The sequence below is a fragment of the Scyliorhinus torazame genome, chromosome 1 (genome assembly GCF_047496885.1).
Source record: "Scyliorhinus torazame isolate Kashiwa2021f chromosome 1, sScyTor2.1, whole genome shotgun sequence".
NCBI lineage: Eukaryota > Metazoa > Chordata > Chondrichthyes > Carcharhiniformes > Scyliorhinidae > Scyliorhinus > Scyliorhinus torazame.
The window spans coordinates 294,884,396-294,897,123 of NC_092707.1; the positions used below are offsets into that span (position 1 = coordinate 294,884,396).

The following is a 12,728-nucleotide window of genomic DNA, read 5'->3' on the forward strand; positions in this document are numbered from 1 at the left end:
GGGGGGTGGCGCTGCCCAACCTCTGTGGGTACTACTGGGCCGCCAATGCGACAATGGTGCGCAAGTGGGTGATGGAGGGGGAGGGGGCTGCATGGAAGAGGCTGGAGACGGCGTCCTGTGTGGGTACGAGTCTGGGGGCGCTGGCAACGGCACCGTTGCCACTCCCTCCAAGGAGGTATACCACGAGCCCGGTGGTGGTGGCTGCCCTCAAAATTTGGGGGCAGTGGAGGCGGCATAGGGGGGAAGTTAGGGCCTCGGCGTGGCCCCATTACGGGGGAACCACCGGTTCGCCCCAGGAAGAACAGGTGGAGGGTTTTCGGGATGGCACAGGGCAGGCCTACGAAAGTTGGGGGACCTGTTTGTGGACGGGAAGTTCGCGAGCTTGGGTGAGCTGGAGAAGTACGGACTCCCCCCGGGGAACACCTTCAGGTACTTACAGGTAAGGGCGTTTGCCAGACGGCAGGTGGTGGAATTCCCATGGCTACTGCCACACACAGTACAGGACAGGGTGCTCTCGGGGGGGTGGGTGGGAGTGGGGAAGATCTCGGAAACTTACCAGGTGATGCAGGAGGAGGAGGAGGCCTCGGTGGTGGAGTTGAAAGGTAAGTGGGAGGAGGAGTTAGAAGAGGAGATCGAAGAGGGGACGTGGGACAGATGCCCTAGGGAGGGTGAACTCTTCCTCTTCGTGCGCGAGGCTCAGCCTCATACAGTTTAAGGTGCTGCACAGGGCACACATGACCGGGACAAGGATGAGCAGGTTCTTTGGGGGTGAGGACAGGTGTGTTAGGTGCTCAGGGAGCCCAGCAAATCACACCCATATGTTCTGGGCTTGCCCAGCGCTGGAGGAATTTTGGAAGGGCGTAGCGAGGATGGTGTCGAGGGTGCTAGGATCCAGGGTCAAACCGGGCTGGGGGCTCGCAATATTTGGGGTGGCAGAGGAACCGGGAGTGCAGGAGGCGAAAGAGGCCGGAATTCTGGCCTTTGCGTCCCTGGTAGCCCGGCGAAGGATTCTCCTTCAGTGGAAAGATACGAGGCCCCCAAGCGTGGAATCCTGGATCAGCGATATGGCAGGGTTCATTAAATCGGAGAGGGTGAAATTCGCCTTGAGAGGGTCGGTACAAGGGTTCTTTAGGCGGTGGCAACCGTTCTTAGACTTTCTGGCAGAACGCTAGACATTGATCAATGGCAGCAGCAGCTCGGGTGGTGGGGGGGGGTTTACTTTATTTTTGTTTATGTTATTTACACTGGAAGGGTCTGAGGGGGTGTATACACCTGTTGTCTTAAGTTGGGGTGTTAATGTTAATTTATTATTTAGGTACGGGGGGGAGGGGTTTGGGGGGCTGCTTTTTTAGATTGTGTTTTGCACTTAACCCTGTTGGGTTCTTTTTTCTTTCTCATTTTGTTATTGATATTTTATGAAAACCTTTAATAAAAATTATTTAAAAAATAAAAATAAAAAAAGGGTTGTATTTTTTTAAACAAGTCTGTTACAAATGTGTGGTTTTATAAGCGGGTTCGGTTTTAAATTGGCTCTTTAATTTAAACTAAAATGGAATGATGAAGGGAGTTGTATGATTTGCTATGAGTTCCGTCCGACAAACCTGTGGATTTGGTTAAAATGGAGACCCGGGGCCCAGGGTGTGTAACATTGAAATGTCCATCCCAGTTTAACAGCTGAAAACAAAGGTACAGGTTTTTGTTATTATAGACAATCGTCTCAGTGACTTTGAACAGAAACAGAGAGAAAACGCTTTGGAAAGTTGGCCCATTGGTCAAAGAGAAGGAACCTGCTGCAATTTAAGGATATTGGAAGATTTGCCCAGGAGAAAGAATCATGTAAGTAGGCCTTACTGCTGAATGTTGGTTTGAGAATTTTCAGAGGACTGAGGGAGAGGACCATTGATAGTCGTTGGACCCAGTAGAAGCTGGGAGTGGCTGTGGACTGTCAGTGTGGCTTTTGGTTTGTTTGTTACAGAACAAGTCTAAAAACTTTAAATCTCATTGTGCAGTTGATCACTGGGAATTCAAATCTCATTTAAAATGATCGGTCTCCGGGGAGTCGAACTGTAATGGAAGGTGATTGAAATTGTATGAGTTAGTATTTTATGTTGCTTCCTCAAAGAGTATAAATATTTAAAAAATTGTTAACCTGTCTCCACAATCAATAAACAGCTCAAACTATTGGGACGAGCCTGTTCCCAAGTGATTAGAAGAGATTGTATGGTATAGGCTTTCATCTTGAGAACGTAAACATAAGGACATTTTTAAAAAAGTGATAGGGGCTTGAGGAATCTGCTGAACATTGTTAACAGAAATCTGCCAGGGCATATCTTTCCAGGATCAGAATGAGAATTAAAAATTTTAATTAGGAAATTATTTGAAGTCAAGCAAAATATCATAGCATATTTTGTTATATTACATAAAGACAAATTGCACTGACTGACTTAAGCATATCCTATCACAATTATTCCTCTGTTCTCATGCCATGTGGCGGCACGGTAGCACAGTAGTCAGCACTACCTGCCTCACAGCTCCAGGGTCCTGGGTTCAATTCCGGCCTCGGGTGACTCTCCTTATGGAGTTTGCACATTCTCCCCGTGTCTGCGTGGGTATCCTCCGGGTGCTCCAGTTTCCTCCCACAGTCCAAAAATGTGCAGGTTAGGTGGATTGGCCATGCTAAATTGCCCTTCGTGTCCAAAAAGGTTAGGCTGGGTTACTGGAATAGGGTGGAGGCATGGGCTTGGGTAGGGTGCTCTTTCCAAGGGCCGGTGCAGACATGATGGGCTGAATGGCCTCCTTCTGCACTGTAAATCTATGATTCTATGGTGAAGTAAAGCAACTTGCTTAGTGCCTGGTCATGCCTCATCAAATACTTTCTCAGCCTGTCTTAAAAACTCGAGATATGTGTGAAATACGTGGACATCCGGTCCAGATCATGAGGGGATACAGTTGTTATGTCAGTAGAGTACTGTCTATCATATAATTAGATATTGGAAGGTAAAGACACACCTCTAAATATAAAATGCTTAGGCTACACAGTGGAGTAACTGGCACTGCTCTACCTGATAGAATTTATAAAATGCAAGACCCTAAATTTGTAAGGAGTAACCCAGAAACTCCTCCAGAAATATCAGGGCAGCACAGTAACATTGTGGTTAGCACAATTGCTTCACAGCTCCAGGGTCCCAGGTTCGATTCCGGCTTGGGTCACTGTCTGCGCGGAGTCTGCACGTTCTCCCCGTGTGTGCGTGGGTTTCCTCCGGGTGCTCCGGTTTCCTCCCACAGTCCAAAGATGCGCAGGTTAGGTGGATTGGCCATGCTAAATTGCCCTTAGTGTCCAAAATTGCCCTTAGTGTTGGGTGGGGTTACTGGGTTATGGGGATAGGGTGGAGGTGTGGGCTTGGGTAGGGTGCTCTTTCTAAGAGCCGGTGCAGACTCGATGGGCCGAATGGCCTCCTTCGGCACTGTAAACTCTATGAAATCTATAAGTCAATGTAGGGAGTTGGGTGGAAGGTTTGTCTGCTTGTCTCCCCACCTGGGTGGGATTCAAACCAAGAAGTGGAATAGAGTGGAACTCATTTCTGCCCATGTTTACGTACCCTTTGGGTAATCCATCCAATTTAAACCTAATTTCTAATAGAAATTGTGCCCAAGGCTTAAATCCACCAAGGGTATTCAAAAGGTCATTGGATAGACATATGGACGATAATGGAATAGTGTAGATGGGCTTTAGAGTGGTTTCACAGGTCGGCGCAACATCGAGGGCCGAAGGGCCCGTCCTGCGCTGTAATGTTCTATGTTCTAATGCAGTAAACACTGGGAAACAGTTCGCAGTTGCTGGTCTCCAAACTAAAACTAGCCTTAGCTACTCACATGGCTTGTGTAAAGTGAGTCTGGGCAGTCTCAACTCAGTCCTTAGCCATATACATACACTCAATGTGACTAGGAACAAATATGCTAGGAAGGGTATGTACTAGCACAGCTCTACATTATGCCAGCCAATCAAAAGCAGCTGCAAGCAATAGAATTTTTATTTTTAAAAATTTGTTTTTAAAATTTAGAGTACCAATTCATTTTTTCCAATTAAGGGGCAATTTAGTGTGGCCAATCCACCTACCGTGCACATCTTTTGAGTTGTGGGGGCCAAACCCACGCAAACACGGGGAGAATGTGCAAACTCCACACGGACAGTGACCCAGAGCCGGGATCGAACCTGGGACCTCGGCGCCGTGAGGCAGCAGTGCTAACCCACTGCGTCACCGTGCTGCGCTAGCAATAGAATTTATAATATGAAATTCTTCCCAGATCTTAGATATATGCCAGAGAATGTGTATTTGCTCACTAGCTTCAATCTACTCCTAATATTTTAAAACTATTTTCTACAATGAAAAATTTAACTATCTAATAATTTGAATTCATCGTAAGGTGACAAAATTCAAATTTTGGGGCAAAAAAAAATCATATAATTTGAATTAATCACCTTTGAGTTGAGCACAGTCGATAGCATACCTACCGGTCATTTATGCCAAACTTTGTCGGCTAAGGTCCAGTAATTTGTTGCTGGCTCTCTTAGTACACAAGATTTATTTTATAATCTTAAAAGAACCTGGGTTAATGTTCCTGAAAATTTGGTTCTTTGACACTGCATTTTTCAGCAATGTGAAGTAGACACAATTGTCTGGTCACTGACTAGAAAATTCAACCCATAATGGCGGATTTTGCATTGGGTAGTCTAGTAATAGCAAAATAATATATTTGTTTCAAAATTATAGTTTCAAGTTAGTTCTGGTCTCCAGGTTGTTTGCCAAATTCTCCATTTCTTTTAATTCCTCCCCCCACCGTGAATCTAATTTGCTTTCTTTGGTCAATGGCTGCCCATCTTCTCTTTCTTTGTTCTACATTCTATTTTTAGCAATTGTTCAACTCCTCTCTTCTGTGTTTTTCTCCTTCAGAGTCTTACCTCCAATGTTTCCGTCGACGATCTTTACTACTTCGAGACCGACAGTGCCTCTGTCCTTTCCTTCTGCTCCATGAGTGCTGCCATTTCTTTTAACTGTCATGGTACAACCTGCTCCGGGAGAATCCACAGTAAACACAAGGGCCATGGCATTGTCTCCTTCACAACTCAGTTGCCAAATCATTAATCATTTTCTTCCATTCTCCTCTTGCTATATTCAAATGGGGAAGGAGGTCAGGAGTCGGAAAATCCAGACTCAGTCTTTCCTTCTTTTTTCTTCTGTACTTGGCCCTCATTATGTTTTGACTATCCTTTTCCAACACCTCTCTATTTGTCTCTGCTACACTTCTCTCCTGGACTTCATACAGCATTCGTTCTGCCCCCGTAGTGACAGGGGACTGAATGGGTCATTGAAACCCACACTTCTTAGCAACTGAGTGAATTTCATTGGGCGTGATTTAACACCTAAACAAAGTCCCGTTTTGGGTGCATATAGTGGGGTCTTTTCTCAGCGCCTGCAACGCCAAGAATGACCCCGCTATCAAACGGGACTCTTTTTTTCGGCCTCAGTCGAGATCGCCCCGCCGAGGCCGGATTTACCTCATTTCGTGCACAGATGAGGTGGTGAGATTGTCAGTTAAGTTCAGTTATTATTTGAAGTTGGCTATTAAGTGTCTCTATGTTTTTTGTTTCGCAGAATTAACAAACTGCCATCTTGAGAGTGGAGCTGTTTTGTGCTGACTTGTCTTATTTATCTAGAAGGAATCTTAAACATTCAAAACTTTCGATTTCACCTACGGAGTTTCCATGGGGTTGTTTACAGTGTTTCGGAGGAGATATTGTTTTAACCAACCTACCTGTTAGGGGGTCCTCAAGCACCCCCCATCACAAGGGCAGGGCACCCCCAGGCATGGGAAACTTGGTACCCTGGGTGGCCCTGCCAAGGTTCCCAGGTGGCAGTGCCAAGGTGTCAGACTTGCAGTGCCATGGTGCCTGCGTGGCAGAAGTGCCAGGGTACCACCCTGTTCAGAACCCGACCATTGGGGGGGCGTCTGATGGTCAGGGAGACCCTCCCAGGTGCCATTACATCTGGTCCACGTTTGTGTGGATGAGATCCAGATTGTGACATCTCGTAAGATCTCAATAGATCTTGCAAGGCATTCCGAGCGTCGTAAATTTCGCAAGAAGCCTTTCCTGTCATTTAACGGCTTTGTCGAATCACCAAGTCGGGTGTGACGAGGCCGTTTGATCGCAAATATTGTGTCCACAAGCAGAAGGTGGGTTGGAGACCACATCAGGCACAAATTAATTTCCACAGGATGTGGGAGAGACAAATTCTCATGCTGAAATCATCAAACAGAAATCACCACTGAACACTGAGCGGGATGTCAACGTTGGCTCCTCTGCCTCGTCATGCCTGGTAAGACATTTCATAGACAATAATTTATAATGTGCTAATGATACAGGTTGTGGGTAGTAGCAGGCCGTACATACTTAACTGGAATTCTAAGAAGGTGATCTTACGTGATCTCTCGGGTCAAATACTGAATTCCAGGCCTTAGAACTACTGTTAAGGTTAATCAGGACTTCCTAAGCCTTAAGAGTACCCAATTATTTTCTTTTCCAATTAAGGGGCAATTTAGCATGGCCAACCCTGCGCATCTTTGGCTGTGGAGGTGAGACCCAAGCAGACACTGGGAGAATGTGCAAGCTCTACATGAACAGTGACCCTGGGCCGGGATCGAATCCGTGTCCTCGGCGCCGTTAGGCAGCAGTGCTAAAATCTGCGCCACCTTGGCATCCCAGGACTTCCTAAGCAGATATCTACCTTCTCACAGGGAAATTACTTCAAGTCCCTTCTGTCTTGGCAGTATAGAAAAATGCATGTAAAGCAGTTTGAAGGCAAAGTGACTAAGACAATCGCCGTGATTTAACGGCCTTGTCACATGGCGAGAATCCGTGCCACCCGGTTCAATCATGGGAGCAGCCTAAATCGCAAAGCACGTCAGGCGCCAAGTGGTTTGCGATTGAACCGGCTTTCTCCCATTCCAGAACTCGGCTAGGCACAGTGAGAATCCACTGATCACCACTTAAAGGCCAACCTACATCTCATCAACAAGATGTCGTTGTATCCAACGGCTTCCTGAGATCGAACCGACTCGCCAACGAGAGGTCCCGTGAGCGACGATTAATGCTGGCCCACACAAACGAGGACCAAACGGAATAGAACCTGGAGGGTCTCCCAGGCCATGGCGGCCCTTGGGTAGTCAGGGACAGGGCAAGGTGGTACAGGTTCTCCACAACACCCAGACACTTTGGCGCCGCTCGGCTGGCACTATGGTACTGTCAAAGTGCTAGGGTGGTACTGCCAGGCTGGCAGGAGCACTGCTGGGATGTCAGGACAGCAGTACATGGGTGCCCAGGTGGCACCGCCATGGGTCAGGGCCTGAGTGGAGCGATGCCAGTGAAGGGTGGAATGAGGGGGATATTATGGAGGGTGGGGGCGAAGGGCAGGTATGGGGGGGGCCTCCGGAAGGTTGGAGGGGTGAAGGGTGGAGGTCCGGGCAAATATGGGGGCCCTGGAAAGGGGTGTGGGACGGCCTGCCATGGGGGGGGTCTCAGTGACCCCATAGCGGGGTGTCCGCACTAAAGTGTATGTGGGATATTGCCCATGTGTGTGGCGGTGACATTGTTCATGGGTGGGTTGCGGGGGCGGGGGGGGGGTGGGGGGGGTGGGAGAGATTGTGAGGGACCCACAAGCTCACCTAGAGATCGGACACCCTTTCAGAATGGCAGCCCCATCTCGGGGAACCAGTAATGAAAATAATGGGCGAGGAACCTCAAGAGCCCGAAGAAATGACTCACCAAAGTTCAATAGTGGTCAGGAGCTTGCCAACGCAGCCATTGAGGAGCTCACAGGAAACAACGCTCGCTACAGCACTTAGAACCTGTCCCGTTAAAATTGCGCCCAATGCCTTTCACAAACTCGGAACATAACAGTCAATGAAGTACTTTTGAAGTGCAATCACTATTGTGGTGTAGGGAAACACAGCAGTCAATTTGCGCACAGCTAGGTGTCACAAATAGCAATGAGATAAACGATCAGATGATCTGTTTTGGTGATGTTGGTTGGGAGATAAAGATCAACTAAGATACCAGGAGGATTCTCCAGCTCTTCTTCAAATAGTGCCGAGGGATCTTTTATGTCTATCTAAGACAGAGCCTTGGTTTAACTTTGGATCTGAAAGATGACACTTCTGACAATGCAGCACTCCCCAAGTAATATATTACTCAATGTACTCAAGGCCCTGGAATGGGACTTGAACACACAACCATCTGATTCGAAGGCAACAGGGCTACCTCTGAGCCAAAGCTGACACTTAATTGACAAAATTTGGCATTAAATAAATATATTTCCTTCTTTCTTGGATTATGTATTTTGATAACCACAAAGAGGTATATTTACTTTCTTGTTGACCATCTAACAGCATAGGAGATCTTATGATAACTTAATGTCATGGCAGCGGCATCCCTGCTTCAGCTCAGTACTCCTGGTTTTGGAAATACTGAGGCCCACTATAATCAGAGAATCATCCAGCTGTAGGTTGAATTTGACCTATCGTGCTTGTGCCAAATCTTTGAAAGAGCTATCCAAATCACCTCATTTTTTTTCCTGCTGTTTTTTGATAGCAAATCTTTCTTTTCAAGTATATACTTATTTTCCTTTTTGAAAGTACTATTAAATTTACTTCCACCACCCTTTCAGGCGTTGTATTCTTGATCATAAAAACTCATTGTAGAGGGCAGCACGGTGGCACAGTGGTTAGCATTGCTGCCTCATGGCGCTGAGGTCCCAGGTTCGATCCCGGCTCTGGGTCACTGTGCGTGTGGAGTTTGCACATTCTCCCCGTGTTTGCGTGGGTTTCGCCCCCACAACCCAACGATGGGCAGGGTAGGTGGATTGGCCATGCTAAATTACCTCTTAATTGGAAAAAATTAATTGGGTACTCTAAAATTAAAAAAAAAACTCACTGTTTAAAAAGTCTCCTTATCTTCCCTTTGGTCCTTTTATAAATTACCTTCAACCTGTGCCCTCTGGCCACGGACCCTCCTGCCACAGAACATAGTTTCCCCCTATCTGCTATAACAAAACATTTCAATTTTGACCAACTCTATCAAATCTCCCATCAACCCTCTCTGCTTTAAGGAGAGTTTCAGCTTCTCTTGTCTCTCTACATAACTGAAGTCCCTCAACCTAGATATCATTATATTGTAAATATATTGTACAATAATATATTAAAATATGGCCCACTTCAGCAATGCTATTAGTCTCTCTGGGTACGAAAAGAAACTTTGTACAATACACATAAGAGCTTTTCAATAATGTTCTCCAAATTACATTTTACTTGAAAGGTTGTGAATAAACTGAATTGATTTAAATGTGAATAGCAAAGCTTCATCAGTTGCCACAGTTACACAAATCCCAGGATTATTTAAACACATGTCCAAATTATTTAAATAATCTAATAGTTAATTGTGTTGGTCTTCCAAGAGTTTTCAAATTAGATGTTAATCTGAATTATTTTAATATCCAATTTGGAAAACCATCGCCAGTATACAACTGAAGCGTACAAAGCTGGTTCCACATACAAATCCTTGGTCTGAACCTACATGGCTGCTCCGATCCCCTGAGGCAGGGAGGAGGATTAAAAAAAGGCAGGATTTCTGCTCTTGTTTACTATCCACTGGCTCCTGATTAAAGTTGAGTGCATATGGATAACATTTTTGTGGGAATACTTTCCACAACAGCCTGTTGATATTTGCTGTGTAGGCTTATATATGATGCCAATTGGATGAGGAATCAAACAGCCGCCAGTCTGCATGGCAAATGGTAGCATAGTGGTTAGCACTGTTGCTTCACAGCACCAGGGTCCCAGGTTCGATTCCCACTTGGGTACTGTCTGTGCGGAGTCTGCACATTCTCCCCGTGTCTGCATGGGATTCCTCCGGGTGCTCTGGTTTCCTCCCACAAGGTCCTGAAAGATGTGCTTGATAAGTGAATTGGACATTCTGAATTCTCACTCAGTGTACCCGAACAGGCGCTGGAATGTTGCGACTAGGGGATTTTCACAGTAACTTCATTGCCGTGTTAATGTAAGCCTACTTGTGTCAATAATAAAGATGATTATTATTATTAATAAATGTAAACGAAAGACTAGGGAAATGTATGGTTGGAATAGCATGTCTCTCATCATTTCAATTTTTAGAAGGGTAACTATACCTCACAGCTAGGAGAGTGGTGGTGAGTGGTTAATAGAAATGGCAACAGTGTAGTAAGGAGTGCAGGAAGATGTGAATGTACAAGAAGAGCTGTTCTAGAAATAGTCTTCTTACAATTGCACAGATTTATTTGCATATTGGTGTGCACTCAAGTCAGCAACACAATGTTTCAGATGTCTATTGTTCAATATTTAAACATTTCTGAGAAATTCTCTGTTTATAACAGATCGAAAGGTTAAGAGTTGAGGCGGTGCGGAGCTGGTGAGAAGAAGGTTAATTTGTGTTCGGCAAATTCTGCCCCTGCAGTGGATGTTATGAAGAGCGTCAACAAATAACAGGCTCCCTTAGCCAAAATACAGTGCAGCTCTCTAGGATGCAGCACGAGGTTTGCTCCATATTAGCGAAATAGCATGTGCTGCATTTTCTAGCACGCATTATTGAACTGTATGGGATTTTGTACCCAAGGCCCTAGAACAATACATAGTGCGAGAAAGAAAATGAACATTGAAACAGTAGCCTTTGGAAGAGGTCCTAGGAGGTAGTACAAAAGGAATCACAACTAAAAGCTGCATGGTAGCTAAAAATAAAATCTGTTGCCCTCTTGCCACCCAACATAAAATCAGAATGAAGATTATTATCCCCAAGTGATTTTGTGTTCATGATGTGTAATTGCAACTCCTATGGCTTTCTTAAAAAAAGAATTGTACATACTAACCCCCACTCCCAATGTATGTATAGTAGCACAGTGGTTAGCACTGCTGCTTCACAGCACCAGTGTCCCAGGTTCGATTCCCGTCTTGGGTCACTTTCTGTGAGGAGTCTGCATGGGTTTCCTCCGGGAGCTCTGGTTTCCTCCCACAAGTCCCGAAAGACGAGTGTTAGGTAATTTGGACATTGTGAATTCTCCCTCAGCGTACCCGAACAGGTGCCGGAGTGTGGCAACTAGGGGAATTTCACAGTAACTTCATTGCAGTGTTTAAAAAAAATAAATTTAGAGTACCTAATTCATTTTTTCCAATTAAGGGGAAATTTAACGTGGCCAATCCACCTACCTTGCAAATCTTTTGGATTGTGGGGCGAAACCCAAGCAAACACGGGGAGAATGTGCAAACTCCACATGGGCAGTGACCCAGTGCCGGGATCGAACCTGGGGCCTCGGAACCATGAGGCAGCAGTGCTAACCACTGCATCACTGTGCTGCCCTGTTCATTGCAGTGTTAAGCCTACTTGTGACAATAATAATTAAGATTCTTCTAGTTCTTTCTTCCTTCATGTATAATCAACCCTCACTTTTGAAGGGTTTTTCAGTTTAATAACAAAAATTGAGGAGAAACAACTATTTAGTAATTGAGGTGTTTTTTCTTTTCATCTGGGAAATATTTACCTTATGGTGAAAAGGTAAAAGATTTATTACAATTAAAATATAGTATTCCAGCCAAATTGTTGTGACATTAAAGCACTACAGATATTGCCAATATAGTTTGTTGATTCACTGAGGAAAACTGCACTTCTGGCTCCTGTAGTGAACTTGGTCCAGGCAATGTTGAGCTGTTAAGAGCAGAGCCTTCCTCAACTAATTTAGTGTGATCTGGAGACTGCAATGTAAATAGTCTTTCTGAGCATCACTTAAATTCAAAAACAGATCAGAAACCAAGCTGGAATTTGGTGGTAGCTTAAATTTACTCTATATATCTAAATCACTTAACTGCAATGAATCTTTAATGTTAAGCTCTAATGCTAAAAAAACTACTTCTTACCTTCACACAATGTAAGAGGATTCATTCAAATATTTTTAAAAAGCAAGTTGCATTTACATCCTTTCCCCTCACCAAGTCCATTAGTCAACTATCTACTTCACCCATTTATTATTCTGAAGTCAATGCCAGTTTGACCTTCTGTGAATCAGAATCCACATTGCTCAGTTCTACCACCTGCCACTTTTACTTGATGTTATACCTGTCCTGTGGAATGGAATTCTGCTGATGCCAGTGGACAGAAATTCCTATGATGGCTTTGTCAAATCAGAAATTCACTCTCACAATTCATAGCAAAATTACATTACCCAGAGCTACAACAACTTCAGGTAGGAGTTGGCGAGGGGGGAAAAAGGAAGAAGCTTAAACTTGAGGGAAAGGCGTACCAGCAAATGTTTTGGGGAATGGGATGAGAAATGGGGGAGGGGAGAAATAGTGCCTCTCGATCACTGTCACAAGCATCAAAAACAATTAATCCAAATTGATGTCTTCATAATCTTTCCACAACAAAAATGGATAAATCCCTTCGTTTTTGCCATACAAATACTTCATATATATTAAAAGCCTGTGTGCCACTGCACTTCTAGTGTAACTATTTATGTAATTGAGCTACATTCAATATGGTTGGAGTTGTCACCTTTTGTGAAATTGAGGGTCAGTTTTCACTGGTTTCCTTGGTTGGCATGTCTGCAGCTACTCTTCACAGATTCATACAATGCAGATGGAGGCCATTTGTC

At 44.9% G+C, this 12,728-nt stretch overlaps 1 protein-coding gene across 7 annotated transcripts in view; it reads right to left on the reverse strand.

Annotated features, from left to right (window-relative positions):
* The window catches only part of arid1b (AT-rich interactive domain 1B), a 717,990-nt gene that overhangs the window by 169,354 nt on the left and 535,908 nt on the right, over positions 1-12,728 (reverse strand). For 4 of the 7 annotated variants that reach the window (XM_072507646.1, XM_072507648.1, XM_072507653.1 and 1 more), the window contains one exon: positions 4,961-5,068. The exons of the other annotated variants lie outside the window; for them this stretch is intronic. In XM_072507646.1, coding sequence (XP_072363747.1) covers positions 4,961-5,068 — 108 coding nt within the window. The remainder of the gene's footprint in view (positions 1-4,960; positions 5,069-12,728) is intronic. 7 annotated transcript variants of the gene reach the window in all.